Source organism: Zootermopsis nevadensis, unplaced genomic scaffold, assembly GCF_977971745.1.
Source record: "Zootermopsis nevadensis isolate Lab colony 2312 unplaced genomic scaffold, Znev_1.0 Znev_ptg000017l, whole genome shotgun sequence".
NCBI lineage: Eukaryota > Metazoa > Arthropoda > Insecta > Blattodea > Termopsidae > Zootermopsis > Zootermopsis nevadensis.
Window position 1 is genome coordinate 16,790,899 of NW_028259149.1, and position 20,354 is coordinate 16,811,252.

At 36.2% G+C, this 20,354-nt stretch overlaps 2 protein-coding genes and 1 long non-coding RNA gene across 5 annotated transcripts in view; 1 reads left to right on the top strand and 2 right to left on the bottom strand.

The window, feature by feature from the left end:
• Window positions 1-20,354, top strand: part of LOC110829473 (uncharacterized) — a 414,372-nt gene that overhangs the window by 149,254 nt on the left and 244,764 nt on the right. The gene's annotated exons all lie outside the window — the stretch shown is intronic.
• Window positions 580-12,124, bottom strand: LOC110829475 (uncharacterized). Its single transcript, XM_087350627.1, has 2 exons — window positions 11,480-12,124; window positions 580-2,627 (listed from the first exon to the last, which is right to left on the bottom strand). Exons 1-2 carry the CDS (start codon window positions 12,024-12,026, stop codon window positions 2,215-2,217), a joined length of 960 nt encoding a protein of 319 aa, XP_087206753.1. The 5' UTR covers window positions 12,027-12,124; the 3' UTR covers window positions 580-2,214.
• On the bottom strand, window positions 15,026-20,209 carry LOC147873681 (uncharacterized). The gene is made up of 2 exons (XM_087350628.1): window positions 18,145-20,209; window positions 15,026-16,287 (listed from the first exon to the last, which is right to left on the bottom strand). Exons 1-2 carry the CDS (start codon window positions 19,427-19,429, stop codon window positions 15,860-15,862), a joined length of 1,713 nt encoding a protein of 570 aa, XP_087206754.1. The 5' UTR covers window positions 19,430-20,209; the 3' UTR covers window positions 15,026-15,859.

Here is a 20,354-nt window from a genome sequence, read left to right on the forward strand (position 1 = left end):
TTTCCTCCGTGGCATCCCAACAATTACTCCATTCACACACAGAAGAAGGCAATGGCAAACCACTTCTGGATCATCTGCCAAGAACGTATATGAACAGGTCCCAGTCCGAGAAAAGGATGGAAGGATCCTGTTCATATGGACCTGTCGCCAGACAGAACACTAAATAAATAATAATAAATTGCCTTGTACGTGTTAAATATGACTAAATTAAATTATAACTTTTTTATAAGATAGAACATTTTTTTTCCAATTTTCGAACTACAGTTTGTTACCTATAGATATAACTTTAAATATAGAATTATCTCGAGTCGTTTTATCCACAGAACATACATATAAATACTTAGATTTCTGTAGGATTTTTGCCAAAATTTAACAATCCATGCAATTAATTAAGTACAGGCATATAAAGTATCAAATTTAATCAGAATCACTTCCTGTAAGGATTGTGTTTGTTTTATCTGAACATATCAATCATGAGCCCTGACAAGAAATCAGATCAGTGTGTAGGCAAGGATAATTTACTAGGATGTTTTAAGGGGGGGAGGGGTTGCATGAATTTCCTGTATCGAAACATGTATGGTCCTTCTAGACCTATTTATTTCACAACAAAAGGCGAAACAGGAGATGAATATTATAATAAAAATGTTTAGTGGAGAACATTAATTAGTAGTCCCTTAGCATATAATTACAATGACGAACTCTAGGTTTGAAGTAAAATATGATTAACTATTTAAAATTAAATACAGTTGTACACGCTGTGAATATGATTGATTTCTTGAGAAAATCACTCTTGAAAACAGATAGCCTTAACATTTCTTTAACAGTTGCGGGAGGACAACGTTGTACCTGTTAGTGCTGCAGCCTAGTGTCGCAAAATAGAACTGTTCTGTGTGACTTCAACGAGAAACGACCTTGTTTCCTTTAATCATTGTTTATCAGTCTACCTCTCACATGTGTAGTACGAAATGCAGAGAGTAGCCATTTTGTCGCTTTCCTGATCAGTGAGCAAATGCAGACTACTCTCTGGATTCCGGTTCCAGACAGGAATAGGGGATTTTTTTCTTATTCACCACATGAAGTTGGCATTTCTGGCCCACCCAGTCTCCTTCGTAACGGGTGATTTCTTCACGGGGTAAAGCGGCCGGACGTGATGCTAACCTTTATCTCCATAATGAAGAATTTAGGAATGAGTGGAGGTTTACCTCAACTGCCCCTAAGTCGTTATGGTTCGGTGCTTAAACACAGGGACAACCATTCTTTGCCTTTCTATATATGTGATATAACAACAGGTGAATATTTTCAAATTCTCGAGAACTGTTCACTGTTTCCCTGGCGTGATGAACTTCGTTGTTCTTAAGATATTTCGTGATGATTTTAAAACTGTAGAGGTTTAAATTACGTAGTATCAAACGACGCTTGGAAATTATCATAATATTGAATATGCTTATATAAGGATAGCATAGTTTATATTGTACTATTTTGAAAGCATTATCCTGGCTCTAAGAGTTGTAAGAAAATCATTAAATACGTCAGGAAAACGAGTATCGATAGAGGATAAATCCTGTAAATTCACCGCTGCATCAAAGTGCTCGGTGTTGCGTACCTGAGTGTGATGTTCGTCTCTGTAATTGGCTATTATGATTGAGGGTCTTAGGGATTTCTCAGATCCTCCAGGCAATATTATTAGATGGTATATAATTCGTAAAATAACTTTGCTCCATTCCTAAGCACCAAATCATAAAAACGTATTCTGAAGATGGCTGCCTTCTGATATGTTGCGCCGTGTTATCCGGTCGCATTACCCTAATAACTGAAGACCATAATTTCCTCTGAAATGCCCGTAAATATATACCAGACTACATATCTTAACAAGGCGAATCCTAACCTAAATATTGAATGAAAATAAGTGATCAGCTTCACGCTCCGGCCGCTTCAAACTTGTAGAAAGACCCCCCTTGTGCTGATTTGATCTGCGATTGGGTGGGCTTAAAATCCGTTCTGGATGTGTTAGTAAGAAATAAATCCCTACCCTTCCGAGCATCGAATCTCTGTTGTCCAGCTCCTACTCAGTCACTTTAGTGCCTGAACTGTTGCTGCTCACGTATAGTTTACAAATACTACGACCACGACAAGAAGGTTCGCGGACCTCAGTTTTATATCAACTTTAATTGAACTAATAAATACACTTAAATATCCCAGCTGCCAGGAACTGTTTCACTTAGCAGCTGACGCTGGAGCTGCAACTGCGGGCCTGTCCCATGTGGCAGGGTAATATCCCCTGTAGGCGTATTCACCCCTATAGTAAGGGTCTGCGCGATAGGGGTGTTCCGCCGGCGGTGGTACCGACCGACTCCAACCCAAATAGTCACTGTGATATATATCGGGTACGATGTGGGGTCTCACGAACCCTAGCGAGAACCGAGTGCTTGGAGACCCGTGGCTGTCGCCACCGGAGAACAGCGCCTTAAGTCCGAGGACTCCGGTCACCATCAGGGCCGACAGGCCAGCCCACAAGCCCTTGAAGGCCAGGAGAGTCACGACGGCTATCGCTATGGGAGTCAGGATAGCGAAATTCAGCTCCAGGAAAAGTATTAGCGGCAGAAGTAATCTCTTCAGTCTTCCGCGTCCTGGAACAAAGTATAAGCAGCTTGTTATTGTTACGCGCGTTGGGATTAATAATGTATAAAGAAGGATTTGATCCTATAACAAAATTAGTGATAAGATGGTAAAGTTGCGTCATATTGTGATATAATAAGTATATATTAAACCTTGTCCGTCTAATCACAATAAATATTTAATATTTTAAATATTTTAAATGTTATTATTGTAATATTTTAATATTTAATAAGAATTTATTGTGATTAGACGTACAAGATTTAATATATACTTATTATATCACAATATGACGCAACTTTACCATCTTATGAATAGTCGTCAAACTAAATGCGTTTATCAATATATAAACATAAAACGTAAATTATTAAAATGCAACGCCATCAGAAACATCATTTAATATTTTAAATATTTTAACTGTTAATTATTGTAATATTATAATATTTAATAAGAATTTATTGTGATTAGACGGACAAGATTTAATATATAAAATTAGTGATGCTCACGAAGAATCTTCACATTTTGAAAATGTTTCTGTCTCCTGTTACTTAGGAACAAATATTCCCTTCAGTAAAGATACGTGAAGGATACAGAATTCAAGCTATGTGTTTACACTTTTTTACTTGTGAAAAATACATTTATTATGGTCATGTATTTGTATTTTGGTTTGTGGTGTGACTGTCGTATTTTAATTTAAATGGTCTCATCTCCTGTTCTTATTCAGGTCAAGATATTTGGCGTAAAGGCGGCCAATCTTATCAATATGCATCACACGTTTGTTCTTTGTCCTAGAAGGAGGCGATTACAAAAATTGTTTATTCCACTCATGTTGTCTTAGGCTGGACTTGGGGGAAGTTCAAAACCGAAGCTGTTTGTTTCAACAAACTGACTTTTACGATCTTTTAGAAAAACCGATACGAAATACTCAGAGGCACATGGACGTATATAATTAATAAATCTCAGCTTCTGATTAATGGAATTTCTCCTTACTGTCTCGCCAAGCCTATTGGCTTCAACAGACATGGAATCCCAGAAGCTTACATGAGATTTTCGATTCTTTTACGTAAAAAAACAAACAATAACAAATTAAACAGTAGGCTATGTTCTGTAAAAAAAATAAGGCACAAATTGGAATTTAAAATTATTCTCTGAAATAAACGTCTTTCCGAGTTATACCGCTCGTTTCCAAACTGAAATTTTATTTTTTCAATGTCTTCATTCTGCGCTCGAAAGCGTTCTTCCTGTCAAATGTTCAAAATGACTATTTGGAAGTTGGTTTTGCCAAAAACGTGGCTGGTCGAGGTGCTTGGCCTCGTAACCGTTGTCATTTGCATTCATTTGAAACAGACGCATATCTAATGCTCCAAGGAATCAGTAAACATGTATTTTTATGACCCAAGGGAAATGTTTTTGAATTTTAAAACTGTTACAGTTGCCCTGTTTATGTGTTTATCATATCATTATACTTCTTAACGTTGTAGTTGGATACCGTTAATGAAAGAAACGCTGGTGTCCTGAGACACGGAATTTGTACTTCGTAAACTGCTGGTAGGTTTGGTGATTGCGAAACTGAAGTGGATATCTAGAAAGATTATCTGACTGAGCTGTGGGTCCTTTGAACCACGCACATGTCTCCGTGTATTTAATTACTGTCTTGTATTGGTACGACTGCAGTAGAGAATCAACGAAATTACGACGCTGAATCGGAAATTTCGGAAAGGAATGAGGTCTACAACTCCGAAAGGCTCAAACACCCAACTGTTTCGGAGTGTATAAGTCTTTGCATTAACTTACAGCCCGTACAAACACTCGCATCTCTTTTGAGTTTCGACAAGAAAGAATTAAATTAAAAATATTTACATAGTAAGTGCTAAGTCCGGTGAAAATGTATAGGAAATTTGTATACGAAACTCTGTAATAAAGTAAGATCCATCTTTTTTGGGTTTTACTTCGTAACGTTTCTCATATGTCTGTAAGCATTAGGTACATTATAAACGCGTCTTCTCGGCTTTTAAATCAGGAGAGTGGGACCTAGAGCCGATGTTGAAAAAGGACTTCCTTTCCGGGAATCTAACCCCGTCATTCAGTTAACAGTCAGCACTATCTTTGTGGGTATTAATAACTGTAATCATCTCTTCACTTGAAAATTATTATTAATCTTAAGTGTTTCACATGTAGAATTTGAAGTTTTCGCGGCGGTGAGTCCGAAGATGGCTTGTCTTCTGGGATGTAATCTGGTAGAAGTTTATCGGCGCTTCAGAGGTCATTGCTACCTCCATCATCAGGCCGATGAAGAAATTTCTCCTGTACCCATTAGACTATGTCTAATACATAACTTTATTTAATACTTGAAAAAAGGGAGGCTTCAGGACAGTAATTATTGCCTCGTTTACTTCCTTTGTGGACCAGATATATCAGTACATATTTGTTCTTCCCTTAGGGGAAGTAACCAAGCCCCACATATCTAGAAAACACTAGTGCAATTATAGTATGTTTGTCTTTCCTTAAAGGTATATACCAAGTTTAACACCGATACAAAACGAAACTAATATATTAGTTCTGTACATATTAATGTTCGTATTTTCTCTCGAGGAAAATACCAGGTTTTATACAGGTACAAATAACGAGTAAAAATATAATTGTATTATCACACTCTTTATGTATTAATCAACGGCCAGGAAGATAAAATATTTAGCACTGAATAGTAGCAAAGATTTCTTGATTTCATTGTTTCTTCATAATCTTAAATATTTTGAGTTATTACTGTGTTTCTTAAGTATTTGAGCTTTTCCACAATTTTATTATCATATGTGCCCTTTTAGTGGTAACATAAGTTAGTACCGATTATTAAAATCAGTAGGCTATTATTTAGTGATAGATCGTGAAAGACACATTGTGAAACGCCCTGTGACTATTACTGTTACAGCAGGACACGTGGTTCTCGTTCCGTCCCGTAAAATTTCATAAAATAAGCCACGACTTCTTCCCACGTCGATCAAAAGTAATTTTCAAATATAACTTTTCTAGTCGCTGATACGTATAAAATGTGTTGTTTTGAAAGTATTGAAAAACTCAAAATAATAAAATACAATTGGTATTTGAATTGTGGGTGTTTTTATTATAATGGCCGTTTGAAGACAAATTACGAAATGTTTTAGGAAGTTTTGCTTTTTAAGGTAGAAGGTCGAAATGTAATTCGATGTGATCTGAAATCATTTACGCACCTGGAATTAAAATCAACTGAAAATGGGCAAATCTCCAGCCTTTCCATACGAGTTTCTAGTTCTTGGAACTACAGACTAACATCTGTTCCCATTCCTTTCTTGATCTTTCTAACATGATTTTAAGATTTATTCCGGTCGGTGCGTGTTTTACTAAAATATCTTTTAATTTTCTGACCTTATTTCAGAGGCCACTATTTCCCCTCAGTGGGCCAATGACTGACACGGAAGCTGTCCTGGTAAAAGTAGGTTTCTGATTAACCACGCGGCTCTGAATGTGGAGTAGATCAGTCGGGAAGTGGATCTCTAGCAACAGGTGCATCTGTGTCCCACTAAAAGCACGCTTTCAGTTTCCAACAAAACGTAATATAGACAAAGTAATTGTTTTTTTCAAAGAAATTTATTATTGCGCAAACTGTGGTCCGCCCGCCGTATCTGGGCCGCGTGACTTGTCAGTGTGGCCCAGAGATTCATATAGTTTTTTTTTACATCCGTTACGTGGTTAGTATTCCACAAATTTGCTTTATATTAAATGAATCATATTGTCGATAAATTATTTCTCCTTTTGATAGTATATGAAAAATAAGTCCTCCTGAGATTTTTCTCTGCACAGCACACACTGTCTTATACGATACTGAAATACACGTTAGATTAAAATATATAAGACAGAAAATGTTTAAAATATTAAAGAATAAACTAATGTTCAAATTATTTTGAATATATTTTAAAAATGGGGTTCTTTGGAGATCTGTATGCCTCGTTAGCCTTGGTATTTATTTATTATATGTGCTGATCCTTTATCGTAAAAATAATGCCACTACAGATAACCTATCACATTGTCCAGAAAACTCTCTTTAGACAGCTAGGTATATACATTTATAGAGATAAATTTTTATACGTTTTATAATAGATTCATTCAGTACACGTATATAAAATCTGATGACAATTTAGCAAACATGGCCTCGGACAGTTGTTCATTAGTGGTAAATTAATATTTTCCTTCTGTTTTCACCCTGAAATCCAAAATGTTCGGATCCCTTCTGTTGGTATTTTCCAACCAAAATTTTATATGCGCGGTTGGCATCAGATGCGTGCTACATATCTTACCCAATGTATTTTTCATTTGTTTACCATCATGACACTGGGTGAGAAATGTACATTGTCAACATCTTCAGCAATTTATAAATTTCTATAACTTATGTAATTTTTTTTCTCTCGAGATTTTCTCACTTCGTAAACAAATTCCCTGGCGTTATTTTACATGAAGGTTCATTAAGACGTTATCTAAACGTCATTCAGCTGATTTTAATCTGAACGTTGTTTGTATACGACACGTCTTAAACTTTCCCTTAAGAACCGCACTATTTTGTAGTACGAATTGAAAATTAAATTGAAACAGCATAATTTACGAAAATCAACATAGTCTGATTTTGTTGATAAGTTAAATTTGTAAAGGATGAGTTGGCCGAGACATTTAGCACCGAAAAAGAGAAACAAAGGCATGTTTGGGAAAGACCAGTTGAAAACTCAGGCAAATACATTGGAACTATTGTTATAAATGTATTTGAAATAAATTGGATTTGAAGAAGTAAAATGGACTTGAGTGATTCAGTGCTGGTGGCGATTTTAAATTTAAGGGCTTTATAACAAAAAAATAATTTATTTTTTGGCTGAATATCAATTTCTGAGCGTGGACGTTCAAGGTAATTTTATAGCAGAGGTTAAAACCATTCTACGAATTGTTGTTGATTTTTAAGCTACGCTGTATAAACTGCAAAGTTTTTGTTGTGTCCAACGAACGATTTTCGGTTTGTGATTGAGTTCATAAATATGTAAGCTAAGGCTTTGTATCGTGCAATGCGGACTCCCCAAATGCTTGCTTTAGCATTTCATAGGTTTCCGTAGCCGTTTTGGCGAGTCTTTGGCAAAATTTGATGCACACGCCATTCCGAAATCGCAGGAGGGTCGGTGTAATGCACTACCAAAACGCCCGTAACTAAGAAACAAATGCTAATTCGATGATGCCGGCTGGCACACTGATTCACTATGAATGTAGGCCGCACCCCCTAGCGGCAGAAGCTCGTACTACATCCGGTTCGCCCTCTATTGACACAGTCTTGAAACTTTCCGATCGCACCTCGTAAGTTATTGTGTTAAGCAGAAACCCATATGAAAAGGTCCTTTTTTGATTCCGTTATACGGAGGTTTTTATTTCTTAGTAGGGGAGTGTCTCTACTACCTGCTCCGTTCAACAACCTCAACCATGGCCTTGGCTGGAGCGTGACTCCTGATGCAGCAAAGTGTGTCAGGCCGACGACCTCTCAGACGGAGAAGTGGTTTACTTATGACGTCACGCCGTTCAGACACAGGATTGGTTGAAGGTGAAGGATACCTCTTTCCAGTTACTCCTATAAATGTGGAGATTTGGCGAGCGTGTCTGCAATTCATGATTGCTTTTAGAGCTGAATTCCACGCCCATCTCTGCGTGATCAGAATTACGATAAAGACGAAGGTTTTGCTTAGAAAATTTGCTAATAGATGGCGTTAACGTACATGTTTGTACAGTTTATACCTAACCTAAATCTGTAACGTAGTGTGGACAGTCTTTATCAACTTTCTGCGTGGAATTTGGTTCCGCGGAATTGCTGAGTTTCGTTGTTTAGTAGTTAGCACTAATGCTTCGTATTTGGAAGGTACCAGGATCAGATCTTGGTCCTGTGGCCGACTAATCCTGATTTAGAATGTTGTTATAACAGCACAGAACCTTCCGTTATTTCTCCCTGAATTTTGATAAATATACTCCACATGCAAACATGATTTTAAAAAGTCATAGATTTTTTCATGTCACATGAAAAAGTTTTTATAATCAGCAGTTTTTAATAGAAATTATAGAATTTTGACTAAAGTGTCATATTAAAGGGGTGCTGATAGAATATTGCGGTTTAGTGTTTGGCATTCGTGGAACGTATCTGTTACATCCTGGGTTCGAATCTCGATCCGGACTAACTACTCTTACTATATTTATTGTGGTTTCTTATATTAAAATATATTCCAAGCGCTTTCTTCCGAATTAACGTTAACGACAGTCAGCTTAGGTGATAAAGAATTACTTTGTTCTGTGGAGTTAGATAATTATTTTATCAAATTGATTAAGTTGAATTTAAATACAAATTTGGAATTATAATTGGCAGGTAAATACCAAATTTAAATTTTGTAAAATCATTTAACCTCTACATTTTATACACTAAATTTAATTGGACACCATTAAGTTATTTGCGATATTAATTATTTTCATAAACGTATAGGCAGACGTGATCTTCTCAGCTTATATTAACTTTATGTACTGAGGATAGGGGTCAGTAGGAACACTCGCAAGTTTGTTAGCCTCTGAGGAAATTTAGGAAGCAGATTACAGAGGGCTGGCTACGTAAATGGAATTTTGATGAGAGAACGCGCTGGCAATGGTCAGTTGGAAGACAAAAAGATGGTTGGAGGATAACATAAAAATACGGACAGACACAACAGTCTGAGGCAAATGGAACTTACTCAGAATAGTGTTATTATTATTGGTACTGAATCTTTGGATGCTTCGTCCATAGTCTTCTGTTTCGTATCTACATGACTAACAGAATCTTTGAAATTCAGCATTATTTCAATATTTGATAATAATGAATGATAAATAAATTCCATTGGTTTAAAGAACCCGAAGTTTCTACCGTGCTATTGTACCCTGTACTAAGCCAAGTCTATCCATTATTTACATTCACGCTATTTCTTTAATATTCTTCAATATAGGCCACGTATCTTTCATGACCTCAACCTTTGCAGGTTTCCCGATTAGAAAATTTACATACATTTATTATTTTGTATGCGTTATGGTTTATCGTTTACGATACGTAACGTACGCCACGCGGCGTGGGATGTAAACCAATATTTTTTTACTGGCTACATAAGTTTTATTAACCAAGAACAGTTAAGTATAATTATTACATAATTTTCTGATAATTATTGTAATAAATACATTTTTTAAAAGTTTATTTATTTAAATCTTATAATTAAGTTAACAATACGTTTGGCATTTACTTTTATAAGGAACTTTATCTATTGGCGACTTTAAGAAATTTTGAATATCGAATGTTCGTAAATCGAACGTTCGTAAACCGAGAGTTGCCAGTATTAGACTTATTACGAGAGGACTCCTACGTGATATCCTTCTTCATCTTGTTACATCCTCTGTATTCTTCGGTCCAAGTTTAAACCTAAGAATTTTTTTTCCTAGTATACTTTGAATTTTGACTTCTTCCTTACAACCAATTACGGGATAGTCCTTAAGTACTTAATGATAGCTCAGCTAGTCAAAAAATACCACACCTATTCCCTTGTCGACAAATACCCGACAATATTTTCTTTCCCGAACCAGATAAATCCATTCCACAGCATATGATATTCTAACGCCCATTTTAATAATATACTAGCCACTGTGATGAAGGTTTTCAAGTTGATATATTTGCATATTTAATCTTTTTTATGTATAAAATATTCAAAACACAACTAGTCCTCCTTGCTTTGATTACCCTAATAATATATTTTGATGCTCCTAAGTATGTAATTTTCTCCTTCTCTGTACCTCCTCCCCTCATAGTTCCAAATATTGTACTCAGCTCCATTTCCTCAAATATTTCTGTTGTTTATTTTTCCTTATGTATGAGATACCAAGCCTTAAACATATGCAGAACAACGAAACAATTATAGTTCGTCCAGTACACAACAAAATTAGATGAACATTTTCTCTGTTTTAACATCTAGGCGTGTGGAAAGGCCACGGAAAGATATATTATGAACAATTATAACAAGAAATTCTGGAATTTAAACTATGCTTTAATAAGATAGTGTAATTGCGTCATATTGTGAATATTCTAACAATTATTTATTTTAATCCGTCTTATCACAATATTTAAAATTTCTTATAATTAAGATAATATATCGGAACAATCACTCCTACATCTAAGGTATGTTTTATTTTAGATTTACTTTTATTTCATATTATTTTTATTTATATTTTACTGCTACTTTCTAACTATAATTTATATATTTTGCATTTTATTCTCTAAAATTCTTTTATAAATTCTTTCAAATTCTTTAGTGTTTCTTTCAATCTTCTACTTACAGACCGATATGTACATCTGATAAAATTAAGAAAAGACAACACCTCGCCCAAAATTGAAAAAACAAATGGCATGAAACATCACCAAATGGAATCATATTTAGAGTTTTAAGTTCGTAAATAATTTACACCTGATGATGGTTTTATAAAAACTGAAACATGTTGTGTAAAAGATGTTCCAAAATGTAAATCGATCAATCGATATGGAACATCTATGCTTTAATGTATATTTAATTTTTCCATGTGTTTAATATCACTTCAGTGATTATGAAGATGGCTGTCTGCTAGTAAAAGTTTTTCCGACGTTTCAGAAATACGTATTGCATCCATCATCAGGGTGATGATCACTCTGATGATGGAGGCAGTGAGCACCTCTGAAACGTCGGTAAACTTCTGCCAGATTGGACTGTGCAAAACCCCAGAAGAAAATCATCATTTTCATTTTACTGATTTGCTTATTTAATTAAACAAAATCACTAACCTTCTGAGGCGTCATTTGATGCAAACGTTCCGAGATTAAAATCCAGATGTCTCTCTTGCAACAGTCGCCCTAAAAGCCCTGGTACATGACCCTGCATTTTGGGAATATGAACCCTGATCGAATGACTTCTGAGGAATCTGTTTATCCTAGACAGTAGCGCCGCACTAGAGTCTGCAGTGACGGTCTCTTTTGGAAGTTCGTCTGATGTCTTCTCAATCGTGACGTAGCCTTCAAACATCGGGATGGATTCCACGGAGTCTATCCTGTCGATAAGTGACACTGTCCCTCGCTCAACGCAAGGCAGACGTCCCTTACACTCTTTGTAAACTTTGTCCAGAGGGTCTTCTTTTGAAATCGAGTCGGTTTCATCAGACGCTGATATTGAATGTGCAGAACGTTGAGTTGCGTCTCGTGGTTTGTTTGTGGTGTTAAGAGCAGGAAATTTAACATTTTCACTGGTATTTTTTGAGTTTGAAGCTTCAGCTGAAATAACTACGTGAATCACATAACACATTAAAAGTCCCTTACACAATTTACATACAGACATTGCTGTTGTTTTTGTACAAAGAAACTTGTTTCTACTGTTCACAGATTACAAATTATAGTTTACTTCGGTTCGAATTAACTATTGATATTGTAGTTCTGAAGGAGTCAATAGTATTAGTCCGTCTTCATGTCACTTCTCAGGCTTTTATTGTAAATGGGTGTGACGAGAATTGCAAGGAAGGGGGTTATCGGATTTGGCATCTTGTCACCAGGAGTCAGGACAACATAAGATTCCTAATTGCAGAAGCCATGTGGCGATACATCACGTCTGCAATCGAGTAGGCCGTGGACTCTAGGTTTTGAAGGTCACAACTGGGGATGAATATCATTTGGAGGTGCCAGTATCTTTCGTTGTTTGATACCAATGAACCAATTATACCAGTTACTGCGAGTATTACTTAAATACTTTAAAAATCAAAGCCTATCTAAATCAGATTTAATAATGAAGCTTCTACATCAAAGAAATGATTAAATTTGCCCTGATGATGGAGGCATAAAGCACCTCTGAAACGTCGGTAAACTTCTACCAGACTACGCGGCGTAACAACCCAGAAGACAGCCATCTTCAGACTCACCGCCGTTAAAACATTAAATCCTACATAAATATTACTAACTGCATGGTACAAGAACTTTTTGGGGGAATCAGTAGTTGTTCAATTGTTGGGCAAGGCCGTGGTCTAGGCAACACGGAGTTTTCCTCCGTGGCATCCCAACAATTACTCCATTCACACACAGAAGAAGGCAATGGCAAACCACTTCTGGATCATCTGCCAAGAACGTATATGAACAGGTCCCAGTCCGAGAAAAGGATGGAAGGATCCTGTTCATATGGACCTGTCGTCAGACAGAACACTACAAATAATAATAAATAAATAAATCACTTATCGTAAAACCAGAATATTCATTGTCATCATAACGAAAGCTAACACAATTTATTTTCATCTGTAGGGTACGTTTTACATCTTTGTATCGATTCGATAACGTTGTGGACGTATATTCGGTTGTTAACCGGGTTTGAATCTTAGCCACATTACTGACAAATCTAAATGAAAATATTTGTGGGTTTTTTCAGTATATTTTATCTTTAAATAAGAAGTTATTGTCTCGTTTAAAGTCCTTGTTATCCATAACTTCTTGTAATTTTCCGTTAAAATCTATGCTATTTAAAGTCTGTACTAGAACACAATTAAATAACATATTTATAAATCTATCTAAAGAGTCATTTAAATGAGACAATAATTCGACAAATTAGACTGAATTGTAGAGTTTTCCACTTGTATTCTGTTGTAAATTATGTAATATAATATTTGAAAGGTATTCACTGACATTAAGGCATTTGTGTTACATCTTTTGAATTCACAATGAAGTTCTCGCAGTGTAAACTCTATAAATTCTTTCACAAATTTCATAAGGAGTCGCATTTCCTTAGATGTCATAATTAGGTGGTTCTTAGGTCCCCTACCGACACAGTTTCAACAGCAATGAAAAAGACTGAAATACGAGTAAGAATGGCAAGTATCTGAGGATTGGGCAGGAGACGGTTATAGCGTGATAATGGTGAAATATATTTCAAGATGATTCTTCTGGAGAGACCATGGTAACGCTGAGAAACTTTGGTGAGTATAGCTGGTAGGCTTGTAAATCTACTCATAATTCGAACTGGAAACTTTCCGGTTACAAGTCGAAGATTTGTCTACTATGCTAACAACTTGCGATGGTCAGACCAGGTAGATATATGACATTACAGGAACGGTTAATGAGCTAAGATAATATTTCCATTGCTGTCAGAGTAGTATTTGTCATCTCTTCCATAAGACCGGCTATCCTGATTGAGGTTTTTCGTGATTTTCTTCAGTCCCTACGTGCAAACTCTTTCCAATTCATTGTTCACTATCATACTTTCATCGTCGCTCTATGGTCTGAGCTACTGAAGAAAGTGTCGTTAAATGGACTATAAATAAATAAATTATAATATTCGTAAGCACCTTATATACTTTCATGATCCCCCATAAATGATTTTATCGGAATAGGACAATTGTCGTCCCTTTAAAAATTCTTACCCACTCTCCATTTATGATACATGATCCCTTGAAGCTCTGAGAGAAATGGTAGAAACAGTGGTATTCAGATTTATACCAGACGCATTTCAGAGCCAATATATTATTTATTTATTTACGTACTCATTCAATCATTTATAGCTACCTAGCTAATTTGTTTACATATATTTTTCAATTAGGTAATTTATTTATTTCATTAGCTATCTGTTCATGTAGCCATGTACCTGTTTATAATTTGGTAATGTCTCTGTTTATTTCTACAGTAATTTATTTATTTTGCCACGTTTGCTTTCGTATTTAACATTTTAGTAGTTAATTTGTTTTAAACTCACGTTTAATCAATATGCCAAGTAATTTATTTATTTTTAATTATACCCATTCATTATTTGATTGATTAATGAGTTTAATCTTATTCATTTTTCAGTTTCGATATTTCTTTATTTACCGGGTAATTTTTTATTTAAATAATTTATTTGGTAACTTTTTATAAATTTAGCTGTCTGTTCAATAATTCGTCTGGCCACGTAATAAATTCACTTCATTTTTATTGTAATTATTTTGCATAATTCGATTTCGGACGTTTCGTAAAAGTAATTATACTGGAAGGACAGAATGGCCTCTCGTGCTTTAATTCAGAAGAATGTCTTCGTGATGTGAAGTCCAGCGCGTGACACAGACCTGCAGAATTGTTGCTGTCTTTTCGTTTCCGCATTGGCAATCATAGTGAATCTGCAGTCGGATTTAGGCCACGAAGTCAGACTTCTTTTCCAAGACGTACGCGGCCTGAAAGATCCTGGCCTGTTGCATTTGTGACGTCATCGCCTGTGTATCATTACCTGTTTAATAGCCAAAACACTCGTTTATGGTCTGGGTTTTATTAGAATTAAATTCAAATAATTCCATCGCTTATTTTATGTATCACACAACTTTAATAAGTCTCAGTTAATTTTAATATTCTACACACACCTGTAAATTTATGAAATAATGCAAGAAGAACAAGGCATTTTAATTTTTTAACAGACACATAAGGTATTGTATTTTTCGGATCAAACACTTCATTTTATTATTATCTTAACGCAGTAGTGACTCGGGTTGTAGACGTTAAACAGACCGCATTATGCTTTAAACAATATATGATTGAATACCCCCTGCCAGCAACATTAACCAAATAGTTAGAAGGAAAAAATATATCGCAAAAATCGCGTTCAATTAAATAATAAGTGTGTTGTTTTCATTATTCATTTCTAAACGCACTAAATTTAAACGAAATTAGGTAATTCTGTTGAAAGTCTGTACTGAAACTGATCGTGTAGATTTTGTCAGTCAGTCCAATATAAACATATATTTTTTCTACCAAAATTGGTTAATGTTTTCTAAGAACGGGGCTCATCGTACGAAGCATTTATATAACTATATGAAATAAAAAATGACTAATCTATACAAGTAAAGTAGTTCCATATAGCTTTCATTTGAAACGTTCTTTGGGGTTTAGATAGTAATAAACTGTTCAGTGAAGATTACTGGCTATATAAGAACGTTTCGGATGGTCATAGTATCACCAATTTATCCCTGAAGAAGGAAGCACTATTTCCCTTTGAAATGTTGGTATAATCTACAGCTAGAAATCTAAACAACGTGCACTTAACCAAATACAAAAACCATTTATGACTAAGCAATGTAATACCTACAGTACAATTAGTTATGCAGGCCAGTGTAGATAACGCATTGACAATTCTTAATAGATTAGCCCTCTTGAAAGGAGTGGTCACTTAATATTTCAAGTGATGTACGGGCTAATTGTTGTCGTGTACAAAGCATTGTTTGGCCTGTAATAGCTGTTGTAGTACTGGTATTGCCTGTCAAACGGAGCTGCAGGTGTTGAATAATCCCACGCTTGGTAGCCACTGACGTCCTTTGAAATTCGATGAGGATGATTAATCGATCCATAACCTTCTTTATCCCACGAGTTGCCGTGTTTATAGCCTGCACCCCCATTTCTGTGGACATATATGGTGCCACCTTGGGGGGCGCTGTATTTTTTGAAAACCACGACTGCGATGAAAATGACAGATGCCAGGCTGAAGATGACGGCTTTCGCTGCGATGAGTTTCATAGCCAGTCCAATTACCGACGCCAGTACAATTACACCTTTGACCACGAGTCCAAGAATCACGGGATTCAAGATTTTCTTCAGTTTTCCTCGAGCTGAAAAACAAATAACAGACATTACTGATATTATTTTAAGTTGGTTATTTTTACAATGACGTAATAACTTAAAAGCAATGATGTGTTGTCTGACTTTGTCGCTAGTTGAAACACTGTTATGAGGATCAGAGATGAACGAGAATGGATCTACGTTGTGTCCAAAGATAGGGTTTGTTATAAGGGGTGTCAAATCTTTGGGGTTCTACTGCAAGAACTTTAGTTACATTTTTGGCGCATTGGATGAAAAAGGTATGAGATGAACGTAATTGCCTCAGGATCATGCCCAGTGGTGAGCATTGCAGAACTTCGGGTAGTGTTCACAGAGTTTGTCGATTATATTAAAGAAAATGGGGGTTACACAAAGTGTGGCGAGTGTGGAGTGTGAAATAGTCCATTTTCTTTCACATTGTGAATAGAATAGCAGTAACTGGTTTCGTAATCATGCTCATGTAAAAAAATATCTGTATTTTAACGCAAAAATTGTATTTGATTTAAACCGTACAGACGCGGCTTTTAACTTATATATATATATATATATATATATATATTTTAATTTATTCTGTAGGAGATTTGAGGTTCTCTCAGCGGTTAAAATGTCAATGTCAGTCTTCTGGATTTTAACGCCATGTTGACTTGTAGGTAGTTACCAACATTTTGGAGAAACATATTGCTTTTATCTTCAGTTTTGAAGATGAAAATAATATGTTTCTCCGAAACGTTTATATCTAACTCAAACACACACGACGCTACAACTTAGAGGACCAACATCGAGTACTTTGCAGGTTCATAATGATCATCTAATATGTCAAAGGAGAATCCGAACCAGTAAATATCCGCCGGTTTAACCTATAAATTTTATCACTGATGTAATAGTTGTGAGGCTATTTCATCATATAATATATAGCGGAGTATGAAGATTTCTGTCTTCTGGGTTGTTGCGCTTTGTAGTCTGGTCGATGTTAACCGACGTTTCAGAGGTCATACTGCCTCCGTCATCAGGGCGATGAGTATGAAGATTTCTGTCTTCTGGGTTGTTGCACCGTGTAGTCTGGTCGATTTTACCAACGTTTCAGAGGTCATACTGCCTCCGTCATCAGGGCGATGAGTATGAAGATTTCTGTCTTCTGGGTTGTTGCGCTGTGTAGTCTGGTCGATGTTTACCAACGTTTCAGAGGTCATACTGCCTCCGTCATCAGAGTATGAAGATTTCTGTCTTCTGGGTTGTTGCACTGTGTAGTCTGGTCGATGTTAACCAACGTTTCAGAGGTCATACTGCCTCCATCATCAGGGCGATGAGTATGAAGATCTCTGTCTTCTGGGTTGTTGCGCTGTGTAGTCTGGTCGATGTTAACCAACGTTTCAGAGGTCATACTGCCTCCGTCATCAGAGTATGAAGATTTCTGTCTTCTGGGTTGTTGCGCTGTGTAGTCTGGTCGATGTTAACCAACGTTTCAGAGGTCATACTGCCTCCGTCATCAGGGCGATGAGTATGAAGATCTCTGTCTTCTGGGTTGTTGCGCTGTGTAGTCTGGTCGATGTTAACCAACGTTTCAGAGGTCATACTGCCTCCATCATCAGGGCGATGAGTATGAAGATCTCTGTCTTCTGGGTTGTTGCGCTGTGTAGTCTGGTCGATGTTAACCAACGTTTCAGAGGTCATACTGCCTCCGTCATCAGGGCGATGGTAAACATCTACCAGACTACACAGCGCAACAACCCAGAAGACAGAAATCTTCATACTCACAGCTGTGAAGATCTCAAATCTTACATTTCAAAGGTTATCACACAACGGGATGCCTGAAATCAAGGAAATTTTATTAGCTCATAAGACATTGACTTCAGTGACACAAATCTTACCTTCATCCCTGGATTTTGTCCCGAAGACAGATTTAAACCACTCTCTTATTTTATTTGTAACTCTTTCGAAAGTGGGGAATTTTATAGTTAAAGAATTCTTGAAGATTTTCACTGAATCATTGCTTAATCGATCCTCCATATCGTCTGACTTTCCATCATCCCCTTCTTTTGCGATAATTTCGCTTGTATTCTCTGCACTGACGTCACCGACAGAACAGTTATTTTCGTATTCACACTCTAATTTATCCACTTCTTCAACAGAATGCATTTTACTGTCGTCTTCGCCCATTTCAAAACTTCTATTTTCTTCACTTTCCTCTGTTTCATCGTAATCAGTGTTTATATGTGCCTTTGCCTGCATGAATTCAGAATAATCATCTTGATCGGCTGTATCAGTCTTTCTAAAAACGTTGTCTTCGGAACTGTTTGTCATCATATGGTTTCGGTACGCCATATTATTGAATATACCCGGTGTCTCAGATTTATATCGATCCTCTATGTCTGCCTCTGCGGATTCTGAATAAGGTATTTCCTTGGATTTCTCAGTCTTCATAAGATCATTATCTTCCGAATTATCGTGGTTTAGATTAGACATGTTACTGAACATATCCGGCTTTTTGTGATTGCTGTCATCTGCGTCTGGCAGCATCCGGGATGGACCAGAAACTTCAAACGGCTGCCTTGGAATTCTTTCATTCTCTCTGTCTCCGTTTGTAGCAAAAGAACCTTGTTTCTGTCTGTGATTGAAGTTAGAATGATCGATCCCTGGAAGAACAGTGGTTTCGTCATGTTGTTCAGGTTTTAGAATATATGTTTCTATGTCAGTCAAACCTAAAGGCTGTGTGAATCTTTTCTGAACTTTTATGTTTTCTAGATGTGTCTGCCTGTTGGCGTCTTTTGTCTGAACAATCTCTTCTGAGGCTACAGGTAATGGAGCGGATTGTACATGTGTAACTGGCAGTACGAGTCTAAGACTATTACATACAAATAAGATTGATCTATGTGTCTTACATTGCTCCCGAAGACTTTCCAAAAAATTCTCTGATGCCGTGTTTGTAGTCAGATGATCTCCACTAGAGGTTTCTGTAACATCGCGAAGAACTTTTACGTTATTTTCACTGTTCAAGACAGACGTTTCTTGTAATTCACTATTCTGATTGACATGCTTGTTATCGATAAGTGTCGAACTCGGAGACCTATATGTTGCGAGAAGCACTGGGAACAATAACGAGTAAAATACATACCAAGAGATTGTCAGTGCACATTTCTTGGATATAAGTTTCATTCTTCAATTAAAATATGACAATAAACAGATTTAATGTACATTAATACTTGAATAGTTAAGACAGAATCAAGTTTTCCATCACATTGGACGTAGTAACATCTAAGTAATATTTAATTTTTATTATTGAGACTTTCAAAATTCGTGAATATCGCGCTCACAGCCAGTTTCTTATGTATATAAATGTTTTAACACTTCTAAAACCAGTTATTTACATATATAAATTTCCTAACATTTTTAGAGTCGATTTGTCACTTGTAATTTCAGCCGCCAATCTTCATATGTTTAAATATTCCAGCACTTCAATAGACAAACTTTCACACACGTAGAGTTATCATTTCAAGAATAAAAGTCTCACTGCTCGCAGTACCTTCGGTCCGCCATGATAAATAAAGAAATGGTAGTGATTTTGTCTCTTTGCTTTTATTTATAGCGTTTGTACTTAAGTGATGCATAAATAATGCGTGACTGAATTAAGTTGAATATATTTTGGTCATTATATCATTATAGTTCCACGACGTAACGCTTGACATTTCGTGAAGGTCATAAAGTTACTGTATCTCAAGACGTCAACGGCATTTTCTTGTAATTTTCATCGGTAGTAGTCGCTTGGTAACAGATTGTAGAATTAAGGATGGTAAAATTGTAAGTACCAGTAACCCAAATGCAGTTCTGAATTGTATTGTGGGCAAAATATTGTTTACGGTAGAAAATCTTGCTAAATAATTGTAGGAATTAACTCAATTTATTAATCTTTTATGTCATTGGTAACTATCTGTACTACCTATTTTAACGTTCAGTAACTGGGCATGTCGCTCAAATAGTCTATTATGGGTGTAATTTGGATGTTTGTATAAACAGCAGCAGGACATTTCTTAATGTCAGCAAAAGACAAGTTTTTAGTGACAGTGCGGCTGCTTTGCTGACA